This window comes from Cupressus sempervirens, chromosome 1, assembly GCF_028749045.1.
Source record: "Cupressus sempervirens isolate cs-2001-9-10 chromosome 1, ASM2874904v1, whole genome shotgun sequence".
NCBI classification, from domain to species: domain Eukaryota; kingdom Viridiplantae; phylum Streptophyta; class Pinopsida; order Cupressales; family Cupressaceae; genus Cupressus; species Cupressus sempervirens.
In genome coordinates this window covers 794310485-794334519 of record NC_143118.1, presented here as the reverse complement: position 1 = coordinate 794334519, position 24035 = coordinate 794310485, and the positions used below count along the sequence as shown (strand labels likewise).

The 24035-nt window shown below is 35.4% G+C and overlaps 1 protein-coding gene and 1 long non-coding RNA gene across 3 annotated transcripts in view; one reads left to right on the top strand and one right to left on the bottom strand.

Moving 5' to 3' along the window:
• Positions 1–2527: 2527 nt before the first annotated feature.
• The window catches only part of LOC149580263 (uncharacterized), a 48480-nt gene continuing 26972 nt past the window's right edge, over positions 2528–24035 (top strand). Inside the window, exon 1 of the long non-coding RNA XR_016353462.1 lies at positions 2528–2736. This is a non-coding gene — a long non-coding RNA (uncharacterized LOC149580263). The remainder of the gene's footprint in view (positions 2737–24035) is intronic.
• Positions 4336–24035, bottom strand: part of LOC149580262 (serine carboxypeptidase 1-like) — a 78099-nt gene continuing 58399 nt past the window's right edge. For both annotated transcript variants that reach the window (XM_089790127.1, XM_089790129.1), the window contains exons 6-14: positions 10243–10280; positions 9986–10084; positions 9695–9775; positions 9339–9590; positions 8693–8761; positions 5315–5436; positions 5024–5137; positions 4797–4842; positions 4336–4665 (exon numbers count right to left, since the gene is read on the bottom strand). In XM_089790127.1, the coding sequence (XP_089646253.1) occupies positions 4582–4665; positions 4797–4842; positions 5024–5137; positions 5315–5436; positions 8693–8761; positions 9339–9590; positions 9695–9775; positions 9986–10084; positions 10243–10280 (905 nt within the window). In that variant the 3' untranslated portion in view covers positions 4336–4581. The remainder of the gene's footprint in view (positions 4666–4796; positions 4843–5023; positions 5138–5314; positions 5437–8692; positions 8762–9338; positions 9591–9694; positions 9776–9985; positions 10085–10242; positions 10281–24035) is intronic.

The following is a 24035-nucleotide window of genomic DNA, read 5'->3' as shown; positions in this document are numbered from 1 at the left end:
TTTTAAAAGATAATGCTTTAAGGACAAAATGAATCAAAAAAGAAACATAGGTTCTTTTAAGAAGCTCGGAAGACTACATCAATGGAAGTACATTGCAGTCACAAAGGAGCAATGACAAAGTTGTTGGAGTGAAGGCCTTCCGACTCACAAGAAGCAATGAATGGATCATTTATCAAAAAAAAAATTATACAATATGAGATTCCACACATATCCAAAATAATAGTCATTATTATTTGTACTTTAAAGACACATTGAAGAGAGAGTTAAAGAAAATATTCCTCGTAATGGTTAGAAAAGAAGGAAATAGAGATTTATATATATGAAGACAGATTGAAAAGAGAGATAATGATAATAGAGATTTATAGATAGAAATGAAGGATATGAAGAGATTTAAAAGAGAGAGAATGATATGTTATTATAGGGACAATGAATAGAGATAGTTGGAAGAGAATTAAAAAAAAGATTAAAGATTATGCTATTTAAAAAAATATTTAAATAACAATTATAAAATTGAGTTAAATCAATGAAGTATTTGTTTCTACCTTTTCCAATATAAATTCAAATATTAAATTTTAAAACATAAATTGTTGACTGCTTGATCCAAACCAACAAAAGAATTAGTAAGTTCGAAGAATAATATTAGTTTTACAAATTTTAAAATGCAAAAAAGAATTTGTGAGACAAGTGTATGTTACATAGATATATTTGTGGTGTACATGTATTGTATAGTAACTGTGTCATGTGTCTAAAAAAAATTGAATGGGGATTAGAAGAACAAAAAAATAGACATATTTGTGGTGTACATGTATCATATAGTAACTATGTCATGTGTCTAAAAATTTGAATGGGGATTAGAAGAACAAACAAAAACTTGCATGAAATTTCAAATTTTAGTTGAGGAAGAGATGTGACATAATGGTTTACACAAGGTTAGAAATTTATGACATTACATCTTGCCCTCATTTTATCGAGCATATTATAATGGAGAAAGTGAGCTAAAGTAGAGAATGCATACACGACTCACCTAAAGACCATTTATCTATATAGGGTTGACCAAAAGAGAAAACACTAAATTGTTAAAAGATTGTAGTAAATAGCAAGCTGCACATAAACATGTTAGATGATGAAGATACTTATTATGTAAATAAAATCAATGAATGTATATATAAGGGGCAAGCTGCATTATGCTAGATAGCCATATGATAGGGAAAATTTGATAGTGTGTCAATGTCAGCATCAAAACCTAGATTATTACATGATAGGGTGAGTTTATACATGCATCAATTAAAGAAGATAGATAGGTACATGTAGGGTGGCTCTAAACTTGCACCAACACAATTCGTAAGAGTTGGGCGGTCATGTGATAAAGTAACTTTGATCACATTGATTTGAGTAGAAAAAAATTAGATATATGATAGGGAAAGAGATTTGTTAAGATAAGTGGATTATCCCTAGCAAAGGTACACAAAAAGATTAAAATAATTAAAATTCTAGAAAAACATATGATGTAAGACAATGTCATAATCAAATATTTGTAACAAATATAACAAATTCATTTAGAATGGATTGTGTTTCTTAGGGGGGAATACAAGATACTCTAAAGAGAGATAAAGACATAATGGCATGTCAACATATAAGATGTTTCAATGGAATGATACCCCACAAGAGACGACACATGCTATGCACAACATCCAGACAAAAAGGAGGGGATTCAATTAGTAGACATCGAATATAGAAGAGGGAAGGAGATATGTTCTACAACACCTCTCGAAGGTATTTTGTCAAGATGTGTATGTCTATAATTTGAAGAAAAGCACATGACGATAAGTGGTATTCGAATTATAACCTTCCAACTTTTTCTCCATCTCTTATTCTGTTCCTTGTTTGTTACATATTCTTCATCACATTGTTGTAGTTGTTCTCTTTCTCATTTATGGTAAGTCATTAGATCTTTCATTACGATTGTGGAAGAAGAGACATAAAAAGCAGCAGCTCTTATGCCGTGAAAATGCTTGTTTTTTGTCTTGTGAATCGCATAGACTGCTTTATCCTCATTATTATTATTATTAAAATCATGTAGATAGAAAGATAGATAGATAAAAAGATAGATAAAATTTTAACATCCACGAGGCTAAAAATAGCCTATGGGACAACAAGACAACTCAAGCAGACTTAAGTAACAATGTTCGTTGCTTGTGTAGGATGATGATGAGTCCACCCAATTGCTCAATGTACTCTTCGTTGAATAGATTATGCCAAGAACTATCACATATAGTGTCCGCAAATTTATCTCTACTACTCTTGTAGGCTTCACATTCTAAAATAAAGTGCTGTTCAGTTTCCACTTTCCCAAAATTCTTTTTTCCCAAACCTCCTTTGGCAGAAATGTTGGCTCCTATGTATGCTTTTTGGAGTTGATCACAAGCGGGGTTGTATCAATTCATTTGCCTCCAAAAGCAAATCAGGTGATGTCACCTCAAATCTTAAAGAATCAGGAGATTCATCCAAAAGCAAATCAGGTGATGTCACCTCAAATCTTAAAGAATCAGGAGATTCACCCTTACCAAAATGTTGAAGCAGGTAAAGTTCCATCGTAAGGAAGATGTTTCATAGAAGCCAAAGATGCATATAACCTCTCTCAGCTTCTACTGTAACGTGAAACAATGGAGATCGATTCAAGGGAGGTTACTGATCCAGAAAGAACTAGCACTTTGATCAGTTCCCGATATAACAACGGTACTTCACATCATATATTATCCTTAACAAAAGCCATAGGGTTTTTTAAGCACATATGATCAAATCATGAAATTCTTACTCTTCATTTCCTATGCTACACAACTCCAACAATGTCGGTTGTGTTTTACATAATTACTCGTCATTGTTTTCATCAAACGGTAAAGAGAAATTATGAACAATTACGTTTCTTATAATTCGCGTGACATACCTTCGTTTTTCCAAATTTTTATATCAATGTACTCCGTTAGTCCTTTGAGTGAGTAAAACCGCAGCGTTCACATTCGACTTTTGGATCCTTGTATTAACTCTTAATATGATATTCCTCTATGCAATTTTTTCACATAATATAAATTTACATTACAACTGTAGCATGACACTCTACTGCTTTTGTTCTGTTTTCACAAACTATAATTATCCATCTACATTACCATCAGGTTCATTAGCTTATGTTCATAACGCATTTGAACATGTCTGTGTGTGTTTTCCCCAAGCACATGTAACTGTGAATTGTTAAAAATAACGCATTGTGGATTTCAACTTCTTCACCGACCCGATACAGAGAGGGACCATCACGGTGTTGTAGAGTTTCAGAATTTGATAAGGGTCGATGCCACTAGGGTTTAAAGACTTACGATATTTCACTCAAAGATACTCGAGGACATCACAGGAGCAAGGCTTAAGGACTTCATAGTGGCAAGTTCCCTCAGAATTTTAAATAAACCTGAAAACAAATGCTAATCACCCTATTGCCCAGGCTACTCCCACGTTAAAACTATTGGCTTCTTTTTGTCTTTGTTTTCCTTTGTAAGAGGGCCAGATTATAGTTACATATGATTTTCTAAATATCATAAAAACTATTATTTATCAAAAGATGATTCTAATCTCTCCAAAAAAATAGTCCAAATCGGTGAAGGCAGCAATCAACAGTTGGAGAAACAGCTTGCTGAGTTAAGTAGACCTGCTGCTGTTGTTAGCAGCACAAGTCCCTAAATATTGTATCTGTTGTCCGAGAATAGCTTCAGTGATCTGCAAGTATAATAACTACTTGGAATGGTATCACTAGTAACAACTGATCGCTAATTGTTGATGCAGGGCACTGATCGCTCCAGTCAGCAACTAATGCTTTATTTACTGTAGTAACAAGTTAACAAAAGAGTGAAAATAGAATGTTTAAAAATAGCCTCTACTCCACCAGTTTGAACAGTAAGTTGATATGATAGGAGTCTAAGACTCAATGAATGGTTTAGATCTACCATGAGAATCAAACGTTGTTGTAGTTTCCTAGCATGCACCTGTTTCTATATTATTCTTCTATTCACGTTCTGACTTATCATACGTTAAATTTGAATTTTTAAATTGCATGTATTAGAATTTAGAAGGTCTAGTAAAAAAAATTGTACGCTCTAAACCCCCCCTTATAACTAGCATTTGCTCTTTGATTGAGATCCTTTTATCGCATACAATGAAATTTTAATCTTCTCCTCGCATAGTCAGACGAAAACATTAATGATCACACGTTACACCTAGATAGTACTTCAGGCGAGTATCTAGATTGATAAATCTGTTTATCATGGAAAGACAGAATAGAGATTTAGATCATTTCATAATCTAAAATCAGGCATAAAATGGGATACATTTGAATAAATTCAATATCTAGGTACTGTTCCTAATTTATTAGGATTTGGAAGTTAGTCTTTATGGAAGAATGGAGGTTGGACCTCAATGTTTCTATAAACATTCTTGTAAAACTTTTTGAATAATTTAAAAAAAATACAGAAGAATAAGGCAATAATAAAATTTTAATAGAATATAGAATAGCACAACAATAATATCTTGATTGAATGATCACAGGGGCTCTCCAGAGCTCCATAATTTGAACATCACGAAAGATTCTCTAGGCTTGTATTCTGGCGCTGTATGTCCAGCTCCCTACAAAAAAATTGTTTCATAACTCTTCAATTTCATAGATAGATTAACCATCCATTATTGTAGCAGAAGTTATGGCTTTTGATTAGAACCTTCTGAAAACCTCTAACTAAAAGTAGGATTAGAACTTTCACCTTCAAAGTTGCAAATGTTAGGTTGTGATCGTATGTTCTTGTATATCTAGACACAACATGCAGCAGACATCGTTATGTTGTTCTATAAATAAATAAGCATAATTTTCCATATATAAACATAGATCCATACCACAAGCTTAAATCTTTCCTTTCATTTCTATTGAATAGAAGCAACTAACTTCATACTAGGTTACTATGTCCATCATTAAGAATCCATATGGTCTTACCCAGCAACTTGTCCATCTACAAACCATGATCTCCATTCATCAACTATTGAATATCCTAATGATCTGATCCATGCCTCAGTTCCAACGAATGGCATTATCAAATCATGATCGCCACTGTTACCTCATACAGATACACCAAAGTCAATCTAATGAAATGATGAGCATTAAGCTTATAATTACAATGACAGCTCTAAAACAGATATAATGGCTAGTATTTTCAAATTGGATAAGTCAAAGTAATTCTAACAAAATGACATGTAAGCAAAAAGGTTTTATTCAGCAGCACTTTACCTGTAGATCAAAGCACGATAACCTCTCTTGGTTAAATTTTGGTGACATTTAATCACACTAGAGACATCACGTTTATATTTAAAACGAGGAGTACATCTTTTCCACTCCCCTGTTATTTTCTCCTATAAAGAAACAAAAATAAGGCAAGAAAACAATGGCCATTAGTTTCTCATTAGATTACAATATTTGAACATACAATTGTAACTTATAAAACAAGAAGTGTTGCAAAATGATAGAGCACATGTTATAATGCTCTAGAACATATATGTTCAATCTGAATCCACACATGTTTGTGAGGACATGATAATTTAGTCCTTAAACCTTTTTGTCCATAAAATTCACATTCTATTTAGTGCTTGTCTATTTGCATATACTCTATAAAATTGTGATCTATAGTTCTCGAACTTGCCACATACTTTGTTAAATTCATTGAATCGTAAGCCAAGCTAAACTGTGCAAGGCTCGTAGATTTGGATATTATTCTCCACTAGTTTCTAATGTAGGAATATCTAAGGTGTAAGGCACTTCCCATCAACTCAAATATTTTCTTTAATGTTTGTTTTGTTTTATAGATCTCCAAGAGATATCATAGTCAGCCTATGCTCATCCAAAGGCCAATTCTTATTATAATGGTTTATTTTCACTAGAGTCCATATTAGCACATGTGAGTTTGAGAATGTATTTCTATTATGTTGGACCATATATATAGTGCAAAACTTCCAAACTCATCCCAAAGCTTCATGGAGGTGCATTCTACACAATTATAAGTTGTTCCCTTATTGACTAATGCGATGTGATGACTCCAATTTGCTCAAGCAAGATGTAGCTTAATTGCGCCTCAATTTGTTGAATCTTGCACTAATTCCTAATATCATACATAAGGTTATTGGTTCAAAGGAGGTTCACGGGTAAGGCCAAATTGAGTTTTAACACATAGTCATCTTAGGAGGGATCATCTATGCATTTCCTATTGAACAAATGAAAAATCATCTAATATTGGTATCATGATTCCTACCACTCGTATAGAGGGACATCTCAAGGGATTCACTTGATTTCAATTCTATTTTCCTGACAGATTTAGCTCAACCACTTGCTCGCATCCAAGACAAACATTACTTTCCAGCAAGCCAAAATTGCTCAAACTCACTCTTAGACTTGGAGACTTGAAATTGCTACCACCTAAGAGGCTAACACTACCTAAGATCACCTAAGACTACCTTAAACATGTTTCCAAGAGAAAAATCTTTAGAAAAGGGAAGTTAAGATTAAGAAGATGATGATGAAGAAGAATATCAATAAATTTTTAATCCATTATTTTAACTTCAAACAATGATACTTGAACTTGGTGTTACGATTTAATTAAAATGTTTTCAATCTTTTATGTTGAACTTCAAGAATATGATGCTATTATGGTTTGATCATTATTCATGATGCTATGATTACAAGTTTATGATGCTTTTGTTGTTTAAATGTTTTTGTGATACTATGTCACATTCTAATCTTAACTCATGCTTCTAGGCTTCATAAATATGTATATAAATATAATTTTTACATGTTTTTGTACTAATGAACCCAAACTTCTTTTCAATTTTTTTCCGTACTGGTGAACTGGATCTTTGTACCCAAACTTGAAACCAAACTCGAACTAGTAACTTAGATTCTAATTGAATAATAAATAAATAAAATAAAGCTAGGGTTTTCAATTTTTCCCATCAACATAGAATGACACAAATCAAACAAATGTACAATAAAATGGAAATACGAAAGTAAAGAACAAAAATGTGTAATTCACCTATTCAAATTTGCTCAAAAAATGAAGAAATGCACTTTAAATTTGTAGAAGTCTCCTCGAAATCTTTCTTTTAACTTCTCTGAATGTGTGAACGCAAGCTAGTAACTTGAACAAACAATCAACAATCGCTATCTCCCTATCAATCAGTTTGCTGGTTTGCTCTTCAATACCTTCATATTGTTGATCAAATGCCTCGTTTCCTCTTCTTGTGTTTGCAAACAACAAAATGGACATTTTAAGGTTGAGAGAGAAACAAAAGTCATAAAATGAAAAAGTGAAAGCAATAATTTTTTATTCTTTTCATTTTTCAAGCCCAGTTGCTACAGCAGAGTCCCAGTCTCGGGACTCGCGAGTCTACTAAATCTGCCTAGACTCAGCCGAATCCGAGTCTCGGGCTATGCAGACTTGGTAGACAACTTGGCCTTGTACTTGCCGAGTCTAGGCCTGACTTGTAAAGTATCTATTCACCTATACATGGTCAAAAATAGGTGTCAAGCAAAAAACAGATAAAATATCTTGATTATTTGTCATTTCTCATTTACACTATACTGCCTCCTACTTTTTTACAACATTGCACCAATCTATAAACGAATGGTCAAGCAATAAAATTATGAATATGTCATGTGTCATGAATGTCACATTGATTTTGAAGGCATTAATTTGGCTTGGTGACATTGTCCATAGACCCAGCAAGGGGCCCTATTCCTCAACCTTTTTGGGGACAACTGCTTCCATACTCACTTTCTTGTTTGAAAAATTAAAAACCAAAAAAATATCTTGCGCTGTGCCAAATGGAAAGAAGTACTTATTCTCTTTAATTGAACTGAAATGACAAAAATAACTTTCCCCCATTTTTATGATCATTTTATCATTTTTTTGTTTCCCAAAATTTTCTAAAAGTAATTGTGGTCCATTAATATTTTGGCATGCCAAATCAATCTTGATTTCAAACTACACTACTATGAGCAAAATAGAGTCTAGACACATTCTCTCTAAATTCATTTTTTCTACTTGTCAGGCATTATTGATTAAGTTTATTTCATATTTTTTAAATTTATTTTACAATTTTTATAGTGTACTCAATTTTCTCCGAATCTCAAGTCCAAGTCAAAATCTAGGCTTGTGAGTTGAGCTTTGAACTATTCTTTGTGAGTATTTGTGCTATAATCCACAGGGAGAGTTTGTTGTATTGGTATAGACACACATACGATGCTTTGAACAATTGTTACAATAGTGATAACTGTTCTAATTCTAGAAGTACACCATCATAATATTGCAAAATTTGAAATAATTAATGACAGAATCATCCTACTAAATAAAGCACACGTGAAGTTGAAGAAATGTATACTATTTGGTGAGAAACTCTCAAATTCTAGTGACAGCATGCTATATGCTTAGAATATGGACAAAATAGATATAGGAAAATGTAGCAACTTTGATATCATAAGTCAACATATTAAAATAATAATTCACAAGTGGTTTAGCATCCTAGAATTCTAACCATGGGGAAATAAGGAAACCAAATTGGTGAACTGTCGAGAATCAAAATTTGCCTGCAATGGCAGGGAGTGAGTTATAGAGACTACCGGTAGGACATGAATTGCTTTTCTGACGAAAGAACTTTTTGCCCAGATATCTGAAAGGTGATATTTGTCCTGTTTCACAGTATGAAGAAATATATTAATAAAATGCATACAGTATCTGGTTGTAATTAGACATGTAGAACAAACAATTCCTATGGTATGGTATGTGGATAAATCTCAATTTCAAATTTCAGTAGCATTCCAAACAAAAAACTGTATTTAAAGAATAACTTTATGAAGATCTAATAGTTGTAGTTTAAAGGTTACAAAGATGGTATTAAGACTCTATAAAGATTATACTCTTCTGTTGTATCCCTATGCAACAAGTGCAAAGAAAATTGGATATCGAATCTCACCACATTTCAAATATATTATGTTTCAGATGAGTGTAAGGTGCACTATGCAATAACTCGAAAATCTGTTCAGACAAGGATGTTGTTTTCTTAGATCACCTAACACTTCTTGCATAAATAACCAAGTGCACCAATCTATTGGACACTATTAGATGAATTCTTATCTTTGTTTCAGGTTATAATACGTACTTTCAAAGTTGTGGACAATGCAATTTTTTGTGTCCAATGATGCATTATATCATTAGCATTTTATATTCAAACCTCGAACTTTCCAGTGCAAGGATAATTCAGTTTACCAGAGAAGGGCAAGGCCTGTCTTCATAACCAAGTTGAAAGGGAATTCTGAGCTGTCCATCTTCAACTGTGAACCTCGTGGACCAAACTTGACTAAACATTCTGCTCCTCACTTCATTGAGCTGATCAAGCACTTCCAACTTCTCATACCTCTTTGTTGTTTCTATTTTACCGCTGATATTTTCTTGCTTTGTTGAGATGAGGAAACAACTTGGGTCGAGGATATTAGCAGTATTGAGTTGGGAAAAAAGTTCCTTTTTCAAAACATTAAATAAGAACAAGTTTTAGGAAGAGACCGTGAAACCTGGATTACAAAAATGTTGTAGTTATAGAAGTAAGGTAGGGTTATGAATTTCACCTGATATATTGGCAGTAATTTGGATAGACATGAAGAATTTGTGGGTAAATAATAATTACCTTTGCAAGCTTCCTTTGTTGCCTGCCATATCAGAAATGTCATATCAAGTATTTTCTGGACTAAAAAATGGTTAAAATATATTAGAAAATATAGTATATATATCTAAAAGGTCCAGTTCAAATGAGTATTCATGTTGTATCACAAAGTTGCCTTGTAACTACCGTTCATGAATGAAGAATGCATAAATTCTATAGAAACTTTAAGCTTTCAATTGATTTCATTTATAGAAACCTCATATGTTTCATCTGATATGAGGGCCATTCCATGTGCAAAGGGCACTTGTGCCCTATCAAATTTGTCATCTGTTTGCCCATTACCGACCAGATAGCCCTGAATACTAGCAATTCAAGATATCAGTTTATGAGACCACTTAAACTAAAAAAATGGTAATGCAAGAAAAAGAATTGATTCATTGCCAAAGAAACAAATTGGAGGTACAGAGTAAAAGAAACTTGGCCTTCTCTAGTAGTTCAGTTGGATAATTTGACCTTAATGTTTAGGACTGGTTTCACACCGGCTTCGATACCTATCACAGGGAAAATAAATACATGGTTACTTGCAAGCATGGAAATATTAACCTAAAAATAATGCAACAACTTCACTCTTACTGAATCAAGTTATGTTAGCAACATATAGAATGTTATACACAACTAATTGACAATTTAGAATCATTTATTTTTCTAAAATACAACATTGATTCGACAACTCAAACTGGAATTTCATAATTTTGTACTGAACTGATTTTTTGCAAGTAAGTTCATGTAGGCCATTCCTTTCTGAATCATTTTTTAAAGTAATCTCAAAGTTTTCTCTTCGATTTTGTAATTGAATTTTGCACCAAATCAACTAAACTTCAAATATTTAAATAAATTTTCTTGTTCAATGATTAAATAACAACCTAAATATTGGAGGAATGTAGGAGGAAGTATAGGGAGGATATTCAAATGTGAGAAGCATTCAAGCTGAAGGGCACGCTTGAGGATAAGTGTTCAAGTCAGAGGAGTATGTGTACCATCCTTGATTAACTATGTTCAATATTTTGATTTGAGTTTACTCAATGATATACCAATGATTATATCTTTTTTAGTCTTAGGCTTGTCGTAAGAAATAATAAACATAACAAAATATGCAAAAATGAATACTATTTCAAATGAGCAGCAGTTCACAATAACTATTTATTCCTCTTTGTCATATCCCCCCATCAAGGCCCATTTGACTACATATTGACCAAAATATTAGGAAAGAGGAATTTTTCAGAAATTTTGAAGATGGGAAAATGTGAGAAAGGGGTGTGGAAAGGTAGGATAGAGGTATAGAAAACTAAACTTCATGACTTTGACACAATTGAGATACATATAAAGTAAAACATAGAATGTACCATTAATACCACAATACCAGTAGGCGAGGAAATGGTTTCTTTATGAATACCAAAAACAACATGCGTATATTGACAATATTCCAAGTACTTATAGAAGGGTTGGTGAGTTGGAAACTAACTGATGCATTCCCTCACCTCCCAACTACCTAGCCTGACTAGCTTTAACAAATATTAAACATAATAGTTACTTTATTTCGATTACATCTATCCCCCCAAAAAAAGAAGTCGTCTTCCAGACAACTACTGAACATGAAATTAACAAAAAGAACTTTGACTTCAAGAAGAAGGATGGGAGGACATCTCTATGCTCGGAGCTCCCCGTAGCCATTGCAAATCCCGTTCAGCTGTCTTTTGTTTTGTCTGAACACCCTGCAATACCCTTAAAGTGTCCATCTTCTTGGCTTTTGTTGTGGCAATCTTGCTCTCCAATTCGGCTTTCTGTATTTTCTAGGCTTCCTGCATTGCAACTTTTTCAGCTTTCCACTGATGTTAAAGATTCTGCCTTTCCAGCCCCCATGCCTTAGCCAAGCTTTTTTTCTGTTGAAGTTCCAAGAAGGTTCCTTGAAAGACAACTTCCATAGTTGCAAGGGCCTCCATGAGAAGTGGCGATTGCTCTTGTCCACTGGAAATGATAGAACTGCTTGTCCATGTAGTGGCCATGTCCTCCTTTGAATATCCACCCCGCTCTAATAGTCCCCAGTCTGTATGGTAACTAGTCTGCATAAACGCAGCCAATGCTTCTGTTGCTGTTATGACAGCTTCTAGATTCCGAGACCTTGCCTGCTGCATGAGCTCCCTAGTAGAATGCTCCATGGCATGCAACTCGATGAGAAACAACTTTGCCTTGGCTGCAAAAGAGGTAGTGTCCGGAGGTTCCCCACACTGGCTTTGTATCTCTACTTGTTCCTTAGCAACTACTGATAGAGGGGAAGACACCATGCCTTTTCCTAAGTAACCTTTCAGCCTCCTCCAAGATAGTATCTGCCATAGCCACGACTGTCATACTCTCCTGAGTGTGGATTTCCCCTTGTTGTTTATTCACTGTTCCTATTGGCTGTACCATGAGAGCAACTAGATGTACTACTTCTGACCCTAGAGGTGTTTGCAACCTCACTTTATGCGCACACTTTGTCTGGCATCTCAAATACATTACTTTAGTACGGCAGTGTTGTTCTGGGGAGATTAGTTGCACCACCCTCGGAAGTGATAATTTGGAAGCCCCCCATGTTGGAATTTGCTGCTTGTCACCTGCTCCTTCAACTCTCTCCTGATTTGGTTTTGAAATCTCTCCTGTAGCAATTCTTTCAGGATCACTAGGCATCCTGTTGTGGTTATGGTAAATCTCCGAAGATTCTGATATTCCAGTTGGAAGTGGTCGCAGTTGGTAAGAAAGTAACTCCTTGTGGAGTCCCTTGCAGGTGAATTAGGCAGATTTCTGCCTCCAGGGAGTCGGAGGAAGATGAATCTGTATCGCTAGCCTCCTCTTCTGAACTCTCTTCGTCCTCCTCATCCTCTTCAAGTGTCTTAGCCACTACTGCTTGTTTTGGTTTCTTTTTCTTTGGTTCACCACCGCTATGAGATCCTACACTCATGGCGTCCATATGGAACCAGTATGTCATAGCAGGCTTGTAGGATTCCACCCTATTGGTGAGTATCAATGTCCCTCGATGCTCGTTGCTCACTTGAGTTCATACTCCTAAAAATGAAGCCACAACATGATGTGGTATGTAAAAGGCCTTATGATTCAACTCCATGAATTCCCGAAGTCTGTCAGAAAGAAATTGAGCCCAGTTATATTCCTACCCTTTATACAATTCATCCACCATGGGCAATGTCTGAAGCATGACTGTCGGCTGTGAGCTTGCTTTTTACCAAATCTACAATACATCGCCATTCATCATTTATAATGAAAACCTTCTTGAGACCCTTACTGTTCTTCAAAATTCCTTCCCGTTCCAGATTTGAAAGATCATTTCGGACATTAGTTTCAACCACTTCTTGTCCTCTTCCGTCATAAGGGTTTTTCTAGTTCCTGCCCTCTATTGGGAATTCCGAAAGCCCTACTTATTTCCTCCATTGAATAAGAGACTATCACCTGCTACTGGGAATACTACACTATAGATTTATGGCATGATCTATCATATCCTGTGATTAAATTCCGTAGTATAGGTTCAAACTCCTTTAATGCAAAAATTGGCATGAAAATTATTTTGTCTACCTCGGCTATGCACAATGCCTTTTTCAGAGGATGATTCGCTTCTGCTTTCTCCCACCAAGTCCTGCACTCGCTTCCCATCACACTTTCAAACATGATATTCTCCGCAATGATTTTCTGTGCTCTTTTACCCTTTCCCTTTGCCATCTTCCTTATCTCTATCTTTGCTTTCATTGTTGCAAGCTTCTTCTTTTTGGAGTCAATAATGTTCCCTCTGCTCGGGTTTCTTATGCTTAATTTCACCATTATGTGGTGATGCGTCAATTCCAAAATTTCTATAACTGTTTGTATATGCTACCTGTACCAACCGTTCCTATGATGTGAATGCTTGTAATAGACTTCTTCCACAGATGGCAATTTGGTAGTGCCTAGGTGTGTATCTGAACTGCCACTGTACGACCCTAAGCTACTTCTTGCCTTGGAGATGGTGAGTACGGTTTCCTTTCTCCTTATTACCTCTCGTCATACGGACACCTGCTGCCGTATAGATGCCTTTTGTACGGATACCTTATTTCTCCTTACCACCTTTTGTCGGACAGATGCTTCCTCTTGTACAGATGACTCCTTCGTCTGTAAACCCTTATTCCCCTTCTGTATGGTTATTGCCCCCCATATGGTTGCTGCTCTTCGTACGACTACGGCTTCTTGTACAACTATTAATCGTACGGATATTGCTCTCCTTTGTACAACTCCTCTTTCTCATACAACTAGTATGGCTAGTACGACTATTTCTTGTAATTGTTGTAGTACAATCTCTACATAAAGGCTTCCAAGTATGACAACTATATGTAGGCTGACAATAATGGTGATGTTTTGTTGATCAATCCCTTTATATGAGTTAGGGTAAAGGTTTTCTATTAGGCCACTTTTTGCATTTCTTATTTGTTCATTTCCTCCCTCCGTACTTATAACATAGTCAGTTACCTGTTTATTGCTTTCTTCATATGCTTTTAACTTAGACCTATTTACTAGGTCTCTTGTAGGTTTATTATCTAGAGTAAATAACCTTATTGCCCAATTTTCTTTATACTTTGTGTACTCCTCCGGGTAGCTTTCTTCTGACTTAGATTCTTGTATTTGTAACATATTATCTTCTGCGTGGAAAACTTCATAGTCTCCCATTTGCCAGTTGAATAATCCATTAAGGGAACTTGTGTTGTCATCTGAGCATTCTCCTAGTGTGAGTACTCCTTCCTCATTTGGTTCCATCCCTTCATAGCCTTCTCCTTTAGAGTTTGATGCCAAGTCCTGACTTAATGACTGGTTCGTGAGATCTATGATGTTCTTTCTTCCTTCAGACTCAATAGATAGAGTGTTTCGTTTCTAGTTATGGGTAGCTTTTGTTGTGACCAACCATCCTTTGCCTAATAAAGCATCGTACCCTTTCTTCTCTAAACTGATAACCACAAAATCCAAAAAAAAATTGTTCTATACCAACTATGACTTTTTTGTCCCATCAAAGTTCCTATACTCTTGATTCCATGTTGGTCGGCTCCCACTAGTTGAAATGTCCGTGGCTAATGTGTAGGTTTCCCTATTTCCTTCCATGCTTCTTCTAATAAAACATTTACGCTAGAACCTCAATCAGCAATGGTATTTGAAAGCTTGCACCCTAATATCTCCATCTCTACTACCGCTAGTGTTCTCCCCATTCCTATAGTGAATAGGGTATTGTCTTCTGTCCGTACTTCTCCTTCCTTCTCTCTTTGAGGTTGTCCCTTTCATGTTTGCCCCTTGAGTTAGTGCTACTCGCAATTGGCGTATTGTTTCTAATAATTCAAAGATTTTTACCAAGATAGTGGTTTCCAATATTTGTCTCACAATATTTGGTACACCCCTATTGGAAGTAGGTTTTTCCGACCTTGTCTTTCCTTCCTCTCCAATGCTATCTTGAATGTCCTTTGCTTCTTGAAATCTTTCTGTCTTTGTAGTAGCATTTAGATAGGTTAATTTTCTAGCTTGCATCCTGGTGACTGCAAGAATCTCGCCTTCTGGATCTTCAATATCTAACATATTTACCCTCTTTTGTCTCGGGCAATTCACATCCTTATGCTTGCTTGGCCCACACCATTTACAGAGCATCCCTCCATTTTGTCCTCCTCCGCTTTGGCAATCTCGTGCAAAATGTCCCCATTCATTGCATCTCCTACATTGGATCATAGGCCTTCCCTTAGAATCATATTGGATTGGACGTCCGAGCATGTTGTTAGTGTTGTTGTTGTTGTTGCTATTATTATTACTTCCTCTTCTATTATTTCTGTACACCCTTGGTGAGGCTTCTATATTTGCATTCTTTGGAGGGGTGGAGGGTGGTGTAGATTGCTCCCCTTGGGTAAGGAATACTTGAGTGCTTTGTGTTTTTAAATTGTAGGGACAATCTTTAATTGCGTGCCCTAGTACCTGACAAATCTCACAAAATGCTTTCTTTGGGCATGCTCCTATTGTATGGCCTTCTTTTTCACAGTCGGTGCACTAGAGTTCCGTCCCTTCTTTCCTTTCTTCCTTACTTGCTGCTACTTCCTTCATCAATCGCCTCAGGTCTTTTCTCAGGACTTGGATGGTTTTGGATTCTTCTTCGCTTTCTTCAAAACTTTCACTCGTGCTTCCATGCCTTCTTGCCTTGGAAGTTTTGTTCTCGCTTTCTATGTCCATCGCACGAGTACACGCATCTCCAAAGGTTGCTGGTGGAATTATTTTCATCTTTTTCCTAAGGGACGGTGTTAATCCTTCAATGAACCATCTTTTATTTAGTCCATCCGCAAGCTTGTTGTCAAGTTTCCATGTTAGCTCTTTTAGCCTTCTATTATAGGTTTTAACGGATTCACAATTCGCTTGTTTTGTGTTATAAATCTTCGTTACTATTTCATCATCGTCCCTTAGGAGTCTGAATTCTTCCTCAAAGGTTGTGCAGATATTACTCCATGTGTTTTTCTTTGCTACCTCCAGATCGATATACCAGTCAATGGCTATACTTGTGGTGGGGAAAGCTTTTAGCCACTTTAGCTAGGTCATTTTCTCTGTTGGCTTGCCATATTGTTATGCATGTTTTACAATGGTGGGCGGGGTCCTTCAAGTCATCCCCTGTGAACCTTGGTAATTTTTGTTTGTCTATTGTCATTATGTGGGTCTATTTCTGTCCTGGTGCAACACTTCTTCCCAATGACACTCTTCCTCTCGATGGAGCTCTTCCTCTTGATGGAAAACACTTCCTCCTAATGGAGCACTTCCTTTTGATGGAACTCTTCCTCCTGGTGGAACACTTCCTCTCGATGGAACACCTCCTCCTGATGGAACACCTCCTCCCGATGGAACACCTCCTCCTGATTGGAAGTTCACTCTCGAGAAGGAACTACTGAAAGTATCCTCTTCTTCTTGACTTTGCTCCTGTTAGAGATCTCTCTCTTTAGGTGTCTCTGGATTTCTATATCCCAACTTCCTTGTTAGTGTCTCTGAGATGACCAAATTTGCTATACCTTCGATTGTATGCTTGATCAACCCTTCTTGGATTCTCGTGGAATCCCCTTGTCCTCCCCTCAAGTTATGACATCTCTCCTCTTGTTGTTGGAGACATAGTATACTCAAGGTGACTTCTTGCTCAATTTCTTCTCCTTGTACCTACTTGGGATATATGTTTTGGAATTAGGGGCATGAATCGGTTTTATTGTCTTTTCTCCTTTATTGGTAACAAATTGTGTGCTAACAGGCGAGGAATCTCTCCCAAGAGATGATACACCACTAGTGGCATTAAGAGTTCGTCGTGTACTTTACCTTCAGGGACCGTTCTCTCACGGGCTTCCCTTTGTACGTACTAATTGATTGCAACTTCCCAAGCCGTCACTAGAATACGTGTTAACTAATATTCCCTATTATTTCCTCCTCTTCCCATCACTGTTTGTTACTTGGATGAGCGGTGCGAAGGCCCTTCCCATTACTCCATCCTACTGACCTCCAAGTTCGGACTTAGGCAATGACGCAAAAAATGTAGAGTGGAAATATCACTCAAGTTTATAGAGATATGCTACTCATACAAAATAACATAATTGAGATACATATAAAGTAAAACATAGAATGTACCATTAATACCACAATACCAGTAGGTGAGGAAATGGTTTCTTTATGAATACCAAAAACAACATTTGTACATTGACAATATTCCAAGTACTTATAGAAGGGTCGGTCGGTTGGAAACCAACCGACACATTCCCTCACCTCCTAACTACCCAGCCCGACTAGCTTTAACAAGTACTAAACATAATAGTTACTTTATTCTGACTACAATTATCCCCCCTATGTGAAGATCATTTGTGTGTTTCTTGTTTAAAAATTGCATTGGCATTCCTTAATCGAATGTCTCATTACTTGATAGATGCCACACAATAATTCCTTTGGACATTTATTTTTGGTGTGACCTACTTTCAATTCGCTTGCTACACTGCTTTTGTTTCCTTGCAATTTTCTTTCTTGTCCTTTAGTTCATCATTTGCATCATGTCTCTCGTAGGCCTTGGACTATTTTGGATTCTTTTTTGCTGCTAGCTTTGACGCTTTCATCATATCTATCTTTCTCTTCCCTCTAGAGGATGTCTTATTTTAACTCTCGATATCTATTGCCTGATTGTAAGCTTCAACATACAAGGACAGGGGTACCACTGTCACCTTCTTGCATAGTGAGGGGATCAATTTCTCAGTGAACTACTACTTATTCAATCCAATGGCCGGATGGTTCTCCAACTTTACTAGCAACTCCTTGAGCCTATGATTATAGGCTCATATATTATCATTTTTAACTAGCTTAGCGTAGATCTTTTCCATAGTTTGATTGTCATCTCTCAGTAATTTTAACGCTATCTCAAACACTTTTTTCAATGGATACTAGGAGGCTATAGGTTATGACTTCAATTCCATAAACCAATCGATTGCTATACCTCATGCTGTTGTTTGAATACTCTTAATCAATATTTATTATACTTTTGGTACTTTCTATCTAGATAGTTTTGCATGTCTCATAGTGCCTCACTAGATCTTCAAACTCATTCCCCTGAATTTTAGAAGTTTCCATGTCTCAAATTCAGATTGACTAGCATAGTCACCATTCTTACCTAATTTTGTCCTTTGGACTTGGGTGGACTATGTTGGCCTCCATGTTTTGGTGCTTTCCTTGCACTCTTGGCCACATACAATTCCTCTATACATTTTCCTTGTGACCCTTGCACTTTGGATATCACCGGACTTGTTCTTGCACTCCCTTCATTTAGGGGTTCTTAGTTCCACTCTAATTCTTGGTTCCTTTGAGATGAATAGCCTCTTGATACGACATATTATTATTCTCTAATGTATCAATTCAATTCTTGGTTTCTTTCTTTATCTTCCTTGTCCAATGCTAACTGTACAAACAAATTGTCTATATAGGCATCAAGAACTTGTACTTTTTCCAAGAGTAGTAAGCGTTTGGTGATTTTTTCCCACTCTCTCTGCCTCCATTGTATACACTCTTCACTTTCTATTTGTCTTTCTTCTGCTAACAACTTTGGTTGACATTGTGACTCTTCTCAATGTGCTTGGGCTTTCAGATTCTTTGACAATTCTTTTCAATCTCCTTAATCCTCCACCTTGTTCTCTCAGTCAAAGAGATCTTCTAACTGACCCTTTGTTCACTTCTTGACAGCATGGGAGTGGTGTACTATCTTTGTTCAGTTGTATGGGCATCAATTGCTAGGGGTACATCTACTAGTATTACATTCTTCCTCTTTCCACTAGTTCGTTTCCTCATGCCATTGCAATATGTGTTGCTTTCATTTCTCGCAGTTGATCTCTTTTTGAAGGTCTTGAATGATGATGAAGTGATGTGCAAACAATCTTGACAATCTTTGCAATAGACAACCAACCTTTTTGTTGGTAGTGAAGTTTTCCAAGATAGCATCCGAAGGGATCTCCTTGTTGAGCACTTCCCTCAAAATGTATTCTTGTAACAAGATGTCCCATAGACATATTAACTCTCATGTCAGCTGATCCTCTCTTTCCTTTTTGGCTTATAGTGGTTTGCAATGGGCTATCCCATTAGAATGCCATGATTCTAGTATATGAGTTATGTTTGGCCAAACAATGTATTGACAATGATCCCAAAGGTTTACATGGGCATTCTATTTTTAATAGATTCATAGAGTAAATAGAAGTATATAGTACAAAAAATAGATACATAAATAATTTGCAGCATTCTAGAAGGATATGACTTTATCACCAATTACCAAATATACAATAAGTACACTACAATCAAAGATGATGAACAAGCACATATAAATAGTAGGTTGACTTCAATTAAGGCTAATGAGTTTTGAGGATTAAATACTACAAATAGAAAACATTATTTTTTTATTACTTAGTTGCTTATATCAATTGATTTTATTCTTTGCCTACTATAGTGGATTGATGCTTGCAAGATACTATGAGCTTATTATTATCTTTATGAGGTTAGATTTGGCCAGTAGATTGAAGCATCTATTCTCACCGTTGCTAATTTGTTCATGGTTTCCATGTAAATCTGGTGTTCTCATGTGTTGATGCATGGTTTTTCTTATCCCTTGCATAGTTTTTAGAATGATAGTTTGAGATGCGATAATGTTTTTAAAATTGCATGTTTGAAGTTGAATTTGTAATATATCAATTCACCCCTACCCTCGCTTAGTATATCCATGTGCTTAACACTACTTCCTTTCCCTCACAATTTAATCTTAATTCCATTAATTGGTAGTTCTATGAGAATTTTCCCAATGACTAACCACTATACTCTAAGCACCATGTTAGAATCTCCAGGTACAAACAACCATAAATCCTTGCATATCACACAATCTCTATATGTCATTTTCAGCTATCAAATCCTTTGTGTACAGGGTATGGTAAAACTATCAGCTACAATCACATTGAATCCTTTGAAAATTTTAGCTAGTAAGTCCCTTCTAACCACCTATCCATTTATAAAATTGTGGGTTAATCCATTGTTGATCAAGACAGTGATCCTTGGGCTTGGTGGCAAACCAAAAGTCTTGAATTGATTATATTTCTAAGTTCCATAGAGGCACGAAAATTCCTACACCTAGGTCTTCTTTTTCTTTATCAAGTTCTTCATTTGCTTTCTTAGCCTCAAGTTCTTATTTTTCCTCATTTGACCTAACTTCAATACAAGACACTTGACCTTTGCTAGGCACTACTATTTTCACTCCTAGGGTTCCTTCCAAGGAAATATAATCGTTTTTCCTTAAGTTCATTTTTATTCCCTTCATTTATTTCTAATGGTGTTGGGATCTTTTGTGTTCTTGATTCTCCCTTTTGGAACTTCTAGTTTACAGGCGGGCATGAGCATGAGATTTGCTATAAGGTAAAGAAAACCCCAAAGTAAGGGCCCTTTTGATTGCCTCTTAAAGAGTAGAAGGCCTTAACCAATTGTTACAACCCAATTTTCGACCCAATTTAGAATGTTCATATAGCCGTTGAGGTTCACATGAAGTCAATCGGCAGTTAAATTTGTTATAATCTCGTAAAATGGTAAGATGGTTAATCGTTATAATTTCATATGAAGATAACATGCTAGTTGATTATTTATCATGAATTCATGGAATTGAAAAGGCAGTTAGCCGTTATGATTATTTATGATTAATAACTTGTTATGGTAATATGATTTAACTGCGGAGAATTTCCTTGTAGCGAGCACGTCAAAGGGGTGGAAGCATTGTTAAAAAAGAATTGGGCACAGGACCATCACTATCATTGGGCAAATGGGTATGAATCGTGAATCACCATAGTTGAGCACCTAGCGATTGCATAACAGGATACAATTAATCGACACGCATGAGCTATTAAATAAATATTAATCTTTTAACTTAATTAATGTGTAGCTCAAATGGCTTTTGGTTGACTTTTCCACCACATCATTATTTATTAAAGGTGACATCATAGTATTATTTTTATACAAGATTTTATCTATTTAATACGTACATTTAAATGCATGTACAAGAAGATAAAATAAATCTTCCAAGATGAAACATGTATTTAAAATTTAAATATACATAATTAAAAGGTGCGACCTTTGATAAACATTTAATATGTGCCATCTTAATAGAATATATTTACATGCATAAATATGTTTATATTATTTTTTTGATTTGTAACTTTTCAAATTCTTTTCCTTATTTATTCTTGCTAAAAACCGAAATGAACATTTGGCATATTTTATTAGCGATCAAGAGCCAAGTCTCTTCTTTATGAGTTACGGTTTCTTGGAAGCCAAAGAGACTTCAATACCTTCTTTATAATATGAAGCCGTGAGAGACCATGGACAATATATGTTTTTTCTACCTATTATCTCTGCAATACATCACCCGATATCTCTACAATATAACACCTAATAATTCTCTACGTTTTTTCCTTGCAATGATTTACCATTTCATTTATATTCTCCTTGCTGAAGCACGTGATTAGAACCACACTTAAGTCTGCAACTAGAGTTCTTCTGTGAAGGGGGCTGATTGATAGCGTCCAACCATGACTCAATTATATTTCCAGATTTTACCAAGTTATGTGGTTGCCCCCATATCCCAGTGATTGTAATATGTTTTTATTTTTAGATACTACTGCATACTGAAATTACAGCAGTAAGATATAGTTCCAGACTATGTTGTAAATCATCTTTGTTCAAATATCATTGGTTAGTTCCTCTTTAGAACAAAACCTCTTATGATGAGTCAAAACCAATTATCCATGACATGATAGCATATCTTTATTATGCCTTTGAATGTCAAAATAAAATGGTATTTATTCTACAAGTCTTAAAGTTATATTTCTCAGATCATAGAAATGTGATAAGCTAAAAACATATAATATTCTTATATCAGTTGAGTTTCAATAGTAAGAGCTGGTTGCTCTGAGATTCAAACACCTGAGACTCACCCAACTGTATAGCCAAGGAAAAGGGTGAAGAGGCGAGAGAAAAAAATCTGCAATAACATGAAACAAAATTAGATGTGAAATAAAAATGTTTGTCATTTTAAAAAGGAATCATTTAATAGCTCATGCATGATCATGTTTATTGTTTTCTCCTGTTGTCAAGTCGAGTGGTGTGATTAGATACCAGGATGCTCAGTGGCTGACAAGGTGTTCCATGTCTATTTCGGATAGGGAGGGCCTTTTTGGTTAGAGAAAGTGTGGGGATAAGTTTAAAGTCCGTGGTTGGGTGGTTAAGCCCTTGACAATGTTTCTACTCTCCGCAAGATGTCAAGACATGGATGAAAAAGATAAGATGAGTATTCAAACACTTATTGGTAACAAGTATTTTTACTTTTATGATATTTATACAAGTAGAAGTTATGATTGATTAATTTATATTGTTGAATTCAGTTATTTCCTTTGATGAAAGCAACCTTTCTTGTCAATGTAATTGGTAATCATTTAGATTTATTAACCTTCCAACTAAATATGAAATATATCTATAGGATTGTTATTTCAATATTTTCATTTATATGAATAATCATTATGAGCATAACTTCTAATCTTATGTTATTGCCACAGTTAGCAATAGGAAGAAAATGAATGAAACAAAGGTATCTGATGACCCAAATGATACAGTGGTATCTGATGTCCTAAATGATACAATAGTATCTAATGCTCTAAATGATATAGTGGTATTTGACACCCCAAGTGATATAGTGGTATCTGATGCCCTAAAAGATCCAATGGTAATTGATGCCCTAATTAACAGAGTGGTATGTGATGCCCTAAATGATCCAATGATAATAGATGCCCTGATTGATACAATGATATGTGATACCCTAATTGATATAGTGGTATTTGATGGTAATCATCATTTGATTTTGATATAATGGTATTGGATGGTAATCGTCATTTGATCCTAAGTGGTATTTGTGGACTAACTTGGGTGTTTGCAGAGCATCCTTAGATTGATTTCGGTTTCAAATTCCATGGTATGTAGATTTTAATTTCCATAGTAAATTCAATGATGGTGTTTTCAATTCTTAGTTATGGAATTTCGTTTAATTGACTGTAATAGTTAATATCATTCACTTGAACATAACTGATATAACTATCTTCTTATTAAAATGAAGTAATAATTGTATTTATTTGATATATTAGTTGTTAGTTAACACCCAAGTAAAAGAGGATGTTACACCAATCCCTTCAATGGCTTTGCTAATCCTTCTACAAAATAACCATAATCTTTTTATTAAATACACCATGTACTTTGACAAATATCATCTCAAAGTCACCTATGAAGTGTTTCATTGATCTATAGTTTCTTAGCTATGTCAATTCTCAAAAGTTAATATCTAGACCAACCCTATCAAATCTTTTAATCAAACTTTCATTGACCCGTTCAAAATTAGTGATGAGATTGCTGTGTCATGTCACTATGCCATGATAAAACCATTCATGGCCTACCCCTTTTGGATGGAGGGAGGCAAACTTGATGACTTTATCGTCGGACATAGGATTTAGAGATAGTTAGGCATTGTGATTTTTGGATCTAAGCATGAACTAGACAATTTTATTCCTCATCAAACATAGGTATAGTCTTATAGAAACTTGCCCAAATGTTGTTTTGGTTCTTTTTCACTTGATTTCAAACTGGATTCTTCTGGACCATTTTAAAATTTGATGTTGTAGAATGAAAAAATTGGTGGA